The 14,051-nt window shown below is 43.4% G+C and overlaps 1 protein-coding gene across 6 annotated transcripts in view; it reads right to left on the bottom strand.

Moving 5' to 3' along the window:
• Positions 1-14,051, bottom strand: part of DLG5 (discs large MAGUK scaffold protein 5) — a 129,414-nt gene that overhangs the window by 41,017 nt on the left and 74,346 nt on the right. For all 6 annotated transcript variants that reach the window (XM_087701963.1, XM_087701961.1, XM_087701964.1 and 3 more), the window contains 8 exons: positions 12,921-13,233; positions 10,115-10,345; positions 9,599-9,783; positions 8,135-8,260; positions 5,985-6,117; positions 5,106-5,233; positions 3,355-3,530; positions 1,501-1,604 (listed from right to left, as the gene is read on the bottom strand). In XM_087701963.1, coding sequence (XP_087558089.1) covers positions 1,501-1,604; positions 3,355-3,530; positions 5,106-5,233; positions 5,985-6,117; positions 8,135-8,260; positions 9,599-9,783; positions 10,115-10,345; positions 12,921-13,233 — 1,396 coding nt within the window. The remainder of the gene's footprint in view (positions 1-1,500; positions 1,605-3,354; positions 3,531-5,105; positions 5,234-5,984; positions 6,118-8,134; positions 8,261-9,598; positions 9,784-10,114; positions 10,346-12,920; positions 13,234-14,051) is intronic.

The raw sequence follows: 14,051 nt of genomic DNA, 5'->3' as shown, positions 1-14,051 counted from the left end.
GTGGTTTGCATCAAATTTCAGTATTAGAATAGTAAGGCAAGCGAGAACAATTTTCTGAGCCAAAATGTCGGGCATGAAAGACCAGATCCACACAGGAAGGTACAGGTAAAACTGATTTATTGCTTAACGCATTATACACAGGAATCTTCTCAACTATTAACACCCGCTTGGAGTTAGTTAAGAGTCAGTGGAATTCACATTGTGGCTACGTAGGGATTCTAGACCAGTGTTAGTGAAGCTTTCGGCACCTAGTGCCAAAATGGGAAGGTGCGTGTGTGAAACTGGAAGAGCAGCCGCCCAGTGTGCATGCGTGTGTGGGAAGATGATCTTCCGGTTTCTGGCGCGCGTATGCACACCGGTCACCTGGTTTTCCAGTTTTTGGCATGCATGCATGCACAAAGACTAGGTGGCTGATGCGCATGCATGCACCAGAAACTGGAAGGTCATCTTCCTGGTGTGTGCATGCACACTGGCAACTGCTCTCCCAGTTTCTGGCACTCCCGCATGTGTGAAGACCAGCTGGCCAACATGCCAGAACCTGGAAGAGCAACGGGTGACGGCTCGCCTGCCTAGAGAACTGGCTCTGCGTGCCACTTCTGGCATGCGTGGCATAGGTTCGCCATCACAGTTCTAGGCTGATTCCTCTTTTAACTCCGCCTCCAAGTTCTGCCACTCCTTTCCCCTATACACACAACACGTTTTGGAAGACGAGGAACAAAATGGGCAAGGAGACCTGCAAATAGGTTCAGACCATGACTTCCATGTATATGCAAAGGGCCAGGATGTTCTTCTCCTGGTTAGAACAATTAATCAGTGGAACAATCTGCCTCCAGAAGTTGTGAATGCTCCAACACTGGAAGTTTTTAAGAAGATGTTGGATATCCATTTGTCTGAAGTGGTGTAGGGTTTCCTGTCTAGGCAGGGGATTGGACTAGAAGACCTCCAAGGTCCCTTCCAACTCAGTTATTCTATTATATTCTATTCTATTCTATTCCTATTCCTCTCCCTTTTTCTGCTAAACCTATTTAATGCTGCAGTTTTTGTACAGATAGCCCTTGACACAAACAGTCATTTAGCAATTGTTAAAAATGCCGACTGACCCGAAAAATAGGGCTTACCACTCGGATCAGAAGTTCTGATGGTTAGGCCCCTTCCATGGTCATGTGACTCCATGGTCATGTGACTCCACTTTGGGTGCGTGCAAACCCGGCCACATTTGTAGCTGTATGCAACATCCAGTGACCATGTTTTATGACCGTTTCCCCCCAAAACCGGCAGCTATTTCCAGTTTTTGGCAAAACCGTGCTCGTAGCAAGCCATCAGGTCACTGAATGACATTTATCAAGTATTTTACAACCAGTGTGTTTGTTTGTTTGCTTACAAACCGCTAGATAGTTAGCATGGGACTTTAGAAGAAATGATTTCTGCTTAATAGGCTAATAGGCTTCAACTCTTGCCCGATTTGAATTTCTATCCTGAAAAGATTGAAAAGTAACTTACAGCAATGATCCTATCTCCCACAGTGAGGGATCCATCCTTGGCAGCCGGACTGCCACTCGTTACGGTGGCGACAAAAATTCCATTTTCCAGACCAATTCCACTCTCTGAAATGGAGCAGCCAAGGTGAATTTATTAGCAATTCTCTCACACAAAGCTTACTGGCATGCACAATCAGTCTTTGCTTATAGCCATGTTTGAGGGTTTGAGTGTGTGTTCCATGCCTGCTTCCTTGCAAAACGAAGCCTGGACTGGTTGAACCAGCCTTAGTCACCCAAATCTATTCACCAGTGGTGAAGTTCAATTTTTTTTACTACCAGTTCAGTGGGCATGGCTTGGTGGGCGTGGCTTGGTGGGCGTGGCAAGGGAAGGATACTGCAAAATCTCCATTCCCACCTCACTCTGGGGCCAGCCAGAGGTGGCATTTGCAGGTTCTCCAAACTACTCAAAATTTGCACTACCGGTTCTCAGAAGCTGTCAGAATCTGCTGGATTTCACCCCTGCTATTCAGCATTCAGCATACATTTTCAGAATTCTGAAGGTTTAATATGTTTTCTTTATAGCAATAGCACTTAGACTTATATACCACTTCACAGTGCTTTTACAGCTCTAAGCAATTTACAGAGTCAGCCTATTGCCCCAACAATCTGGGTCCTCATTTTACCCACCTCGGAAGGACGGAAGGCTGAGTCAATAGAAATAGTACTTAGACTTATATACCACTTCATAGTTCTTTTACAGTACTCGGCAAGTGGTTTACAGAGTTAGCATCTTACCCCCAATAATCTGGGTCCTCAGAAGGAAGGATGGAAGGCTGGGTCAACCTTGAGCCAGTCAGAATCGAACTGCTAACAGTGAGCAGTGAGTTAGCCTGCAGTACTGCATTTTAACCACTGCACCACCTTGGCTCTTTACAGAAATGAACTGGTTATTTCTCTTCTAATTTAACCAGTACAGTCCCCTTGGTATGCATCAATCATTTGAGCAGCTGATCTACCTTGTTTCTACCTTACCTGTAGGTGAACTCTTTGATATAAGTCTACAATGGTAACTCCTGAAAACACACAATTTTGTTTTGAGTTCTCAATATCTGGCAGCAACTGGATGACTTTAGAAACTAAGCAAAGCCTGGTTTGGTCAGGATTTGAAAGTTAAAACTCCAAATGTCAGGGATCAAGCTAAATTGGGAAGGTCTTTTTAAGTCATCCAGAATGATACCCTATTACTGCCAAGAAAAGCACTGTATACCAGCGATGGGATTCAAAAATTTTTACTACCGGGTCTGTGGGCGTGGTTTGGTGGACGTGGCTTGATAGGCGTGGCAGGGGAAGGATACTGCAAAATCCCCATTTCCTCCTGATCAGCTGGGACTCAGGAGGCAGAGAATAGATGGGGGCGGGGCCAATCAAGAGTTGGTATTTACTGGTTATCCGAACTACTCAAAATTTCCGCTAATGGTTCTCCAGAACTGGTGAGAACCTGCTGAATACCACCTCTGCTATATACATTGAAATCCATGAATCAAACTGATCCAACTGAAGAATTGGAATTGGAAGAATTAGAAGGTCCTTCGAATTTAGGAAAGTCGGTATCCTAAGAGCTACTGTACATTGCAATACAACCACAGCTGTTGCAAAAATGAAATTCTGATGTTTTAGGTCCATAATACACAGTAGAAAACATCTTCCATTAACAGACATTTCAATCTCAAACCAGGAAAGCATACCAACGTACTTATTCACTTTGGTAGCAAATCCATGAAGAATGCAGTGGAAATATTGACTGGATCTCTGCATATTTGTTAGCTGGCAACATCTATAAATAACCACAGAGTCCAAAGCAGCATGAGGGCCTCACCTTTATGGCCTGAAAGGTTGATGTGCAGCGGAGTGACCACCTTCCCTCCTAAGGACTTTCTTCGGCGAACCAGCATATTGATAATTCCTCCGCCATTAAGGACTGCTTTGATCACTTGCTTTTTGTCTTTGTTGGTGAGATCTACGTCGTTTATCTTCAGGAGCCAATCGTTCACCCTGGATTAATTAGAGAAAAACACATGACCTTTGACATGACCAAACATATTGTATTTTTCGGAGTATATGAGACACACTCCCCTCCCCCCAAACGAGGGTGAAAATTTGGGTGCGTCTTATACACCGAATGTAGTCCTGCCTACCTGCCGGCCCCCACCCTTTGGCCTCTGCCTCCCATCAATTTGGTTCCTTGCAGCAAACAGCCTATTTCAGTTTCAGCTTCAGTACAGCTTGATTAGCACGAGCAGCTGATTGTCGGTTGGATCAGCCTCCTGACGATTAGCTGTTTCAGGCTGCATGGATTGCCATTCCCTATTGCCGCCTCTGCACGCCCCGAAACTGAAACATGCTGTTTGCTGCAAGGAAGCAAATCGCTGGCAAGCAGAGGCAGATTTTTTGTTTCCTTGTGCTAATTAGGCTAAACTGAAACTGAAACTGCCTGTTTGCTGCAAGGAGGCAAATTGCTGGAGGCAGAGGGAGATTTTTTTTCGTTTTCCTCCCGAAAAGCTAGGTGCGTCTTATACTTCGGAGCATCTTATACTCTGAAAAATACAGTACTTTTGTTAAAGGTCACGCAACTTTGTTCAGAATCTACAATCGTTGTGGGCTCGTTCATTCTTGACCTTCTCATTTTAGAATATCAGCTTCTTAAGCCCTTCATTTATAACTGCACCCTGGGATTTCTCCAAATAACCCCGAATTTCATGTCCCTACCACAAAATGAGCTGAATCATGCCATGATATACATTTGCTTTCAACAAATAATTTCTCCCTTGCAAGATTCAATAGACCGCCCATCATCTTCTTCCAACATTGGCACATCTTAAAATGTATCCATTCATTTTGCCATCTTTGGAAATCAAGATGCAACCAATATTTTAGCTATTCCATTTCTTTTGGGCATCGACAGATAAGTAGGCTTCATATTTATGTGTTCCTGGCAAATGTAACTACCAACTACCCTTGTGGTTCTTCATGAATTTATTTATATACTAGCAGATAACCCGGTGTTGCCTGGGTTTTTATTTATAGGGGGAAAATGTCCAAACCAAACGTAATTTCTAATGTTGGATTTTCCACCTTACCAGAGAGAGGCCCCTTGTGGAGTATTACGAATCCATTACCACAGCAACTCCACTGTGCTGTACAGTAGAAGTCATTTTACAGCAGTACAGTAGAAGTCCTTTTAAAACAAAACAGGCTGTATCTTAACAGAATACCCCCCCCCCCCCGAGGAGCATTAGGGGTGTTTTTTTTCAAGAGAGTAAGTCATCTGTGTACCAAGTTTGGTTGAAATTGCTTGAGGTGTTCCAGAGTTATGCTGGAACACCCCCCCATATATATATACATATATACGTTTATAAAGAGATTCACTTATCGATAATGACAAGTTATAATGACTAGTGATTATTACGATTTATCATTATTCTCTTGCTTTGCATGTACACCGAAAGCTTCTGCACCAGAGACAAATTCTTTGTGGGTCTAATCACACTTGGTCAACATAAAAATATTCCATTCAAATAAAAGTACTCAATTCAACTCAAGGGTTTGGACTAACTACCCACAGTATACCTTAATCGTCCATCCGCAATACTTCCTTTATCGACTTTGGTAACAAAAATTCCACAGTCTCCAGGAAGGTAAGGTTCATTCACTCCTTCGGCCACATCAAAACCAAGAGCCTTCAAATCCATGTCCTCCTAAAAGATACGAACGCAACACACATCACCTGTAGTGGTTTTATACTAAAGACATGTGAGCAGAAGTCAGATGTTACTTTCCATCCTAGCTCTGTTTGCTAGAAACTTCCAAGGAGCACAGCTCTATTGCCAACCTATGGCCAGTGTCGTAAAAATATCCCAATAAAAAAGAACACAGACAAAGCACAAGCAATAAATCTTACTTTAAGATCAGAGATTTATTTGATGAGCAATTTAGAACTTGAATAGCCAACATAGCAATGCAATTCCACAACAAAACTTACATTATTAAGCCATTGCAATGGGAACCATTGACAGATAGCAAGTCCTACCAGGACTGCTATTGGGCAAAGGGCACCATTCTCATCTCAAGTCACATTTCTTATATTTTCTTTTTTTACTCACATACACATTCCATAGTTTCACTTCCTTGTTCTTTCTTACATACTTACTGGCCGTCCCTCTCTGCAAACACCCGTGTCCATTTGAAGCTCTCAGCCATTCATTACTTTCAATTCCTCATTTCCCACCATCTCGTTCTTCCTGCTCTAAATCTATCCGTACAAGTACATACTTTGCAGAAAATGCAGCACACAAGTCAGCCCATTAGAAATATCTCTGGTACATTTTGCAATTATGTTAGTTTTAAAAAAAATGGTTCAGTGAAGCCTGTAAGCTCACTCCTGTGCCTTATTACCTGCAACTTTCCAATGGATAGAAGTCTCTTCTCACACCGTGGATTTCAACTTACCCTGTCTTTCTCAAACTCTACTACTTCTGTTTCCCACTCCATTGAATCTGTGTCAATAGCGGAATCGTGGGAACTGTGAGCCATCAGCTGTCGAAACCTTGCTTCTTTTTCCAACTGATTCTCCATCTTCTCTCTGTTGGAAAGTTGAACATCACAATCAAACGAAAGGGTAACTTATTTTTTTCTCACCCTTATATGCTCTGGATGATAGAAATGAACGTCCTGATTTCAATGCTGGATTCCTTACGTTCTGATTTAATGTAATCCTGATCGCTGTTTAATAGGCAGGTGATCAAAAAAAAAAAAAAAAGCTACCTTGAAAGAAATCTGCTAAGTCAGCAAACAAGGAATCTCTCCTAGCCCATTTAGATAGGAGAGTCATGATTTATTTGTCTTCCAATTCAAAGTTTGTCTTATAAACAGATCCATTCTTTCCTTCTTTCCCACATTTGGTGGGTTCTCAGGTTTTAATACATGTTTTTACCCATAACACATTACATATGCTTATTACAAAAGTATGTGGCTCTTTCTCCCTCTCCTTCCTTCCCTCCCTCTCTCCATCTATCATGCACACATTCGCAACGTGTGAAATTACTGCATTTGAAATTAAACAATATAGATAGTCCTTGACTTACAACCATTTTTTAAATGTCTATGGAGATTCTCCATCATCCAGGTCAGAGCTGTCTCAAAGGTGCTTTTTTTTTTTCAAGAGGCCACTGGACTTTCTGGTTTTCCTTGAAGAGTTTTTGCTGCTCATTCAAGAAGCTTCTTCAGCTCTGAGAGAAACGTCTTTGAAGAAAAACCAGAAAGTCCAGTTGCTGCTTGAAAAAGCACCTTTGGGACAACCATTTGTTTAGTGACCAAGGTTACAACGGCAGTGAAAAAAATGACTTGTGACCATTTTCACACGTATGACTGTTGCAGCATCCCCATGGTCACATGATCAAAATTCGGGCACTTGGCAAGTAACTCATATTTATAATGATTTCATTGTACCAGGCTCACTTAAACACGGAGGAACCGTGGTGGTGCAGTGGTTAGAATGCAGTATTGCAGGCTAACTCTGCCCACTGCCAGAAGTTCAGCAGTTTGATCCTGACCGGCTCAAGATTGACCCATCCTTCCATCCTTGGTAAAATGAGGAACCAGATTGTTGGGGGCAACAGACTGACTCTTGTAAACCACTTAGAGAGGGCTGTAAAGCACTGTGAAGCGGTATATAAGTCTAAGTGCTATTGCTATTTACAACCATCTCAGCCGGATTCTGACAAGCCAAGTCAATGGGAAAGCCGGATTCATTTAACAACAGTATATGACTAACATAACAACTGCAGCGATTCACTGAACAACTGTGGCAAGAAAAGTTGTAAAATGGGGCAGGGTTCACTTAACAACTCTCTCGTTTAGCAACAGAATGGTTGGGCTCAATTTAAGTCGAGGGCTACCCGTCTTTACACACTATTAAACATTCTGTCCTATTCCAAGGGTTGCTGTGGGAAAGAAAGACCTGACACTGTTGTAGCCCACCAGTGGCCACCGGATTTGGCAGCCGATTCAGACAATGTGGTGGTTGGGGAGGAACATGGGCCAGTCCTGGAGTCTGGGGAAGGCTCTAATGAGGGCTCTGTGTCAGAGCCAGAGAGGGGGCCAGAGCTGTCTGACAGTTATCAGCTGCCTTCGGAGTCAGAGATCAGTGGGGCAGAAGAATAGCTGGAGCCTGTTCCCAGTGTGCGCATGTGCAGACCTGCCAGGAGAAGGGAACAGCTAAGGAACAAGGGTCAACTCAGGAATAAAGCCACAGGTGGATGGTGAATGGCCTCTCCCATAGGGAATAAAGATGAGCGAAAGGGGAAGGGAGTTTGCAGGAGACAATTAGTTCAATTCATCAGGTGAAGATCTGTTCCTGATTTCTTGCCAAGAAATTGTGCGTGGTGTTTGGAAGATATTGGCCTGGCAGCTCTCCAAGCCTGATAAAGGTCCGCAGTTGTGAAATCTCTTAAAAGACTGTTGACCAGGACTTTGCCGGAGGGGAATTCACTTTAAACTAAATAAAAGGGGTTTTATCGGGACGAGGAGTTGGCTTTGTGCTTATGGGAAACCTAAGTCAGAACAGACACAGAGGATGCAAAGAATTTTCTATAACGCACTTCAGTTCCTTCAATTCACGTCCAGCATCGTTCTTCTGCTTCCTCATGTCATCCAGATTACGAAGAGCTTCTGCCAAGTCACTCACGGCTCGATCTCTTTCCCGCCTCAGGTTATCGCACAAAGTCCTTCAAAGAAATTGAAACACAATGTGAGAGGATTGCAAGGTTACACGGGAGTCCCCACCAACCTCCATCCTGTCAGGCCTCGAAGCCATCTTTTACATTTGGGCCTTCTGGCCTGCCACATTTAATGCTGTGAAAAATGGGAGGGGGGGAATTATATGAAGTATGAGAGACATATAGTCAAAATAACATTCCTTTCTCAGAGAGTCAAGGTCATCTTGCCTGCAGCTGCGATGGTGTGACTGGGAAGCATCTCCAATTGGGATGGTGCCTTGATTAGACCATGTGAGGGACATGCGGGTGGGCAGGGATTTGAACTTTCTTTTGGGTGGGAAAAACCTGGAAGTTTTCAGATTCGGGTTTCCCCAGATGTGCTAATATGACATCTCTAATAAAAGGGAACTTTGGGGAAACTCAAGTCTCAAAGTCTTCGTTTGTTGGGGGGGTGTTACTTGGAACCCTGACACTGTCCCCTTTGCCGTATGATAGAATACAGACTTACAACCGTTCTTTCAGTGACCATTCAAAGTTACAACAGCACTGAAAAAAGAAACTTAGGGCCGCTTTTCAGAGTTTTATGACTTTTATGGAATCCCCCCCCCCCAATAAAAATTCAGACGCTTGGCCACTGATTCATATTTATGATGGTCGCAGTGCTCCAGCATCACGTGATTTCACCCTTTTGCGGTCTTTTGATAAGCAAGGTGAATAAGGAGTGTGGAACTAACTTATCAACTGTGGTGATTCACTTGACAACGGAGACAAGAAAAGTCATAAATACGTGTCTTCCAGGGTTCCAATTAACACCCTTAATGAAAAAAGACTCCGAGGCTTGAAGTTCCTCAAAGTTCCATTTTATTTGAGTTGTCATATTGGCACATCTGGGGAAACCTGAATCTGAAAGCTTCCAGGTTTTCCCCACCCAAACAAATGTTCAAATACCTGCCCAGCACCCACATATCCATCACATGGCACAATCAGGCATCGTCCCAAATGGAGATGCCTCCCAGACACACCCATCCAGGTGGAGGGCAAGATGCCCTTGACTCTCTGAGAAAAGAATGTTATTTAGACTATATCTCTCCCATACGCCTTATAATCCCTCCCCCCCCCATTTTCCCACAGCATCAAATGTGGCAGCCTGAAGGCCCAATGCAGAAGATGGCTTTGAGGCCTGATAGCTTGCTTAACAAATGTCTCACTTAACAACAGAAGTGTTGGGCTCAATTGTGGTCGTAAGTCACGGAAACTGTTTCCTCCCACCCGTGGTTTCAAAAGTGCAATTCTAGTCTTCCTGCACAGTTAAAAACCCTGTTTGGGACTAATGTATGGTGGGCATACCGTATGCTTTCTCGCTCCGAAACGATTTTATCCCGTTCCTGGAACGCCCAGTCTCGTCTGCATTTGGCTACTTCCGCCTCCTGCGTGGCTTCTTTCAGCTCCTGTGACATGGCCTCGTACTGCTTCCGAAGCATTTCTATTTCTTTGTTTGCTCTTTCTATATCCAGTGTGGCCGAATCTTGGATCTAAGAAAGTAGAACGAGGGATTCCGATCACAGAATCAGAAGCCACAACACAAGACAATACGAAAACACAGGCGTATCAAGTTGAGGATGGAACTGCCTTGGGGCACTTTTTCTGCAGCAATCGGTTGCCTAGTATGGTTGAGCAATTCACAATTGTCAGCAATTTTGGACTTAGTAATAGTCATAAGTTGACGGTTTACCTGCTGTTTATAAACCAGTCACGATTCCAATATAAATTAAATGCATATTACCCGCTGATGGGCATAGAAAAAGAGAACCTCCAAGGGAACAGAATCCCACATTGCAATTTTTACAAGATTAACACTGTTACCTGGCGAGCTTGATAGTATTCTCTTAATAAATGGTCTCTTTGGATGATGGCTTCTGTCCTCTCCTTCCGGGCGACATCCCTCTCTTCCTTCACGGTCTCAATATCCTTACACGCCTGGTCCAGTTCCTTCTGGGCCTCGGCCTTGTCCTTCACTTCGTGGCAGTATTTCTCTAAGAGCTCATTCCTTTCACAAATGGCTCGATCTCGTTCCACCAGAGCAGAATTCAGCTCCTGAAATGGAAGCAACCCTTGAAAGGTTGGTCAAGTGCGGAAGGAAACTCTTTCATGTGGATGAACACACATTGAACTCTTAAAAGCTCTGGGGGGGGGGGTGATCAAAAGACACTCTAATCTCTGGGCATGTAATAGAAGTTGGTTTAAAAAAAATACTTTTCTATTTATTACCTTATTTTTTGGACTATAAGATGCTCCCAAGTATAAGACCCACCTAGCTTTTGGGGAGGAAAACAAGAAAAAAAATTCTGCCTCTGCCTCCCAGCAATTTGTCTCCTTGCAGCAAACAGCCTGGTCAACTTTAGCACATCCTGATTTAGCACATGGCGGTTGGATTGGCCTCCTGGAATGCCACCAATTAGCTGTTCTAGGCTGCAGGGATCACCATCGCTGCCTACCTCCTCCGCCGCCTATTGCTGCTTCCACGTGTCCCCTTTTCGACCTTCGCTTTTCCCATTTTCGGCCCATTCCAGGTGGCAGGGATCGCTCCCGCTTATCCCCGCTGCATGGAATGGGCCAAAAACAGGATGCATGGAGGCTGAAAATGGGGTGGGTGGGTGCAGAAGCAGCGATAGGTGGCAGCAGCGATGGGTGGCGACAGAAGGCAGGCAGGCAGGCAGGCAGGAAGGAAGGAACTGATGGGATAATGGAAGAATGATTGAACCAAGTCATTCATCTCAAATCAAGTTAGAATTTCTTATTTGATCAATGGGAAATAGTATTATTTTAAATAATAAAGTTTTTTTGTATCCATTGGACATTGTCTTAACATCTAACAACTTGCATTAATTCTTTTAACTGAAAAGCACCCAAATGTCATTGCCAATTTCTTATGCTAAATCTTTCTCTTATGCTAAATCTTACACCATGCTTTTTATGTAAATCTAAGCTTTCTAAAAATATATAATTATATATAAGTATGTATTCATTATCAATGGGACCTGTAGTCTATGAAGTGAAAATAAATGATAAGAAGTAATTTTGACTGCAGCTGCTCTACTAAGTAATAGGAGTTAAAACTGTTGCTATGACAAGTTCTATTTTAATCTAACGGAGGACCATAATTATGTTTCTTCAAGTGTCATCAATCCTCTGAAACAATTACTCTTAAACATCTAAATCTACTTGAATTGATATGAAATCCGATAGCTTTTTGAAGATATATCTGGGATTAAGCTAACAGAAAACAACGTATCTGCCTTAAATTTTTAATCTGCTATTGTAGGGAATTTCTTCATAACACTTATAGTTTAAAAAAAAATCTTATTTTCAACTCAAGCACATGGTTAGGATAGGAATTTCACTGTCATAATATTAACCATTGATTTGCAAAATTTTAAAAGGCTCTCTTTTCAGACAGCTACATGGAAGAGAAGTATCAAGGTATATGAATATCCAGTGATATCCATTCATAGCTCTACGGGTATTAAGACAACATTCTTTTGAACATCAGGAGATGCAAATAGAACTTGTTTTTCTAGCCTTACAAAGGTGTCTGGATGGATAATGTGGAAACAGGATGCCTGTTATTCTGCTCTGTTATTATATATAACAGAACTGAGCTAAACTTGGGGAAAACATGTTATATTTAAACCCCAGAAGATGGCAGCATCTGGCTGATCTTGATGTATAAGCTGAAAAAGTTAAGCAATATCGCATCCAATAAGTACTTTGATGTGAGATCTTATAGACTACAGTATTTTTCGGAGTATAAGACGCACCCAGGTTTTGAAGAGGCATTTTTTAAAAAAAAGTAGGGGGGGAGAGAAATAGAGATAGAAACAGAGATAGAAACGGTGTATAAGATGCACCCAGTAAATATTCATGGCTAAGGCAGGACTAGAGTTCACCGTCTCCTGGTGACTGGTCCAAAGTCATTCAGCCGGCTTTCAAGGTTAAGGTGGGACTAGAACTCACCATCTCCTGGTGATTGGCCCAATATCATTTGTTAGTATATTCATGACTGGGAGAGACATGGTAACAAGGTCAGCCAATGAATAGGCATAGCAGGTACATGCGGGCATGGGAGGGTGTTTGTGCGGTGCGGTGCTCTCCCACTGCAGCTCATTTTTTTGGTCCCAGGAGGCCTCAGAGAGGCCTGCTAGGCCCAAAACAGGGCCTGGGGGGGGTGGTGTCGCACGCATGGGGGGAGTGTGGGGTCACGGGCATGCACAGGGGGGGGGCATGGCATGTGGGGGTGTCATGCACGCATTGCATTATGGGTGTGGGAACATGAGCGTGCGGTGGCGTGCGCATTCACACACTTTCAGCACGTGAAGACAAAAAGGTTGGCCAACACTGGTATAGATAATTGTTTGGCGGGCCACTGAAATTTCATATTCTCTATTGGGTTGAACAGACCTCAAAAGGGACTAGCTAACCTTGTGGAACGAGATCCTAATGGCTTCTTCAAATGAGCCGGTCACCTTGCAAATATTCCTTGCTCAAATTCATTAATCGACGGGCAAAACAATTGAATGGGCTCCTTGCTCAAACAAATCCATGGATAGGATTGTACCAGACTGTAATAAAAGCAGAGGGATTTGACTTTTTCAAACTCCCGATTCCATACCTGTCTTAATGCTTCCATTTCCTCACTGGCCACTTTTTTCTCCGACGATGTGTTTTTCAGTTTCGATTCTGCCAGCTCCAGCTCTGTTTGAAGTTTATCTACTTCTTTGATCACCTGATCCCTCTCGCTCATGATGAGACGGTACTCGCTGAAAACCGAGTCCCGTTCTTCCTTGTACTTCTCTGCGTCCTTGGCGGCCTTGAGCTGCACTGTTTTATACCTCGTGGCTTCCGACTGCAGCCGTTCCATCTCTCTCTGCAGCTCCTTGTTCTGGGCCGTTGCTTTGCTCAGTTCTTGCTGGATGGTCTCAAATCTGAAAGAAAAAAGCCAGGAGGGATCATTTGGTGGAAAGGAAAGGGGTTTTTAAAGTCCTTTTCCCACTTAGGAGCCAGAACACAAACGGTTTCAAACAGTCATAGCAGAAACACAACGTGGCTCACTGCTCTTTACTGCCCTCAGATAGGATTAGTAAGCGGAGTTAAACTTTAACGCCAATAAAAAGTGAGCGGATGTGAGGAGTTGAGCTGTGTCTTAGTTTATCTTTTAAAGTGCCTTTAAAAAAAAAATCTACCTCACTTCCCACCTCTTCAGATGCAGACTGAGAATGAGTGGAGACAACAGGGTTAGAATAGCAATAGCAATAGCAGCTAGACTTATATACCGCTTCATAGGGCTTTCAGCCCTCTCTAAGCAGTTTACAGAGTCAGCATATCGCCCCCACAGTCCGGGTCCTCATTTCACCCACCTCGGAAGGATGGAAGGCTGAGTCAACCTTGAGCCAGTGAGATTTGAACCGCTGAACTGCAGAACTGCAGTCAGCTGAAGTGGCCTGCAGTACTGCACTCTACCCACTGCGCCACCTCGGCTACTTTTATCAAAATCACGTATTACTACCACTCTATAAAGCCTTAGTAAGGCCACACACCTGGAATACTGCATCCAGTTTTGATCACCACATTATTAAAAAAAAGATGTTGAGACTTTGGGGGGAAAAGTGCAGAGAAGAGCAACTAAGAGACTAAAACACATGAAAAACGGTTGCAGGAATTAGGAATGGCCAGTCTAGAGACAAGGAGGACTGGGTGGGGGGACAGGATAGAAGCATTCCAATATTTGAGGATCAACTTATTT

The sequence above is a fragment of the Thamnophis sirtalis genome, unplaced genomic scaffold (assembly GCF_051295495.1).
Source record: "Thamnophis sirtalis isolate CommonGarterSnake01/CBP01778 unplaced genomic scaffold, rThaSir2_p1.2 scaffold_15, whole genome shotgun sequence".
Classification (NCBI taxonomy): Eukaryota; Metazoa; Chordata; class Lepidosauria; order Squamata; family Natricidae; genus Thamnophis; species Thamnophis sirtalis.
This window is presented reverse-complemented; position numbering and strand designations above follow the sequence as displayed.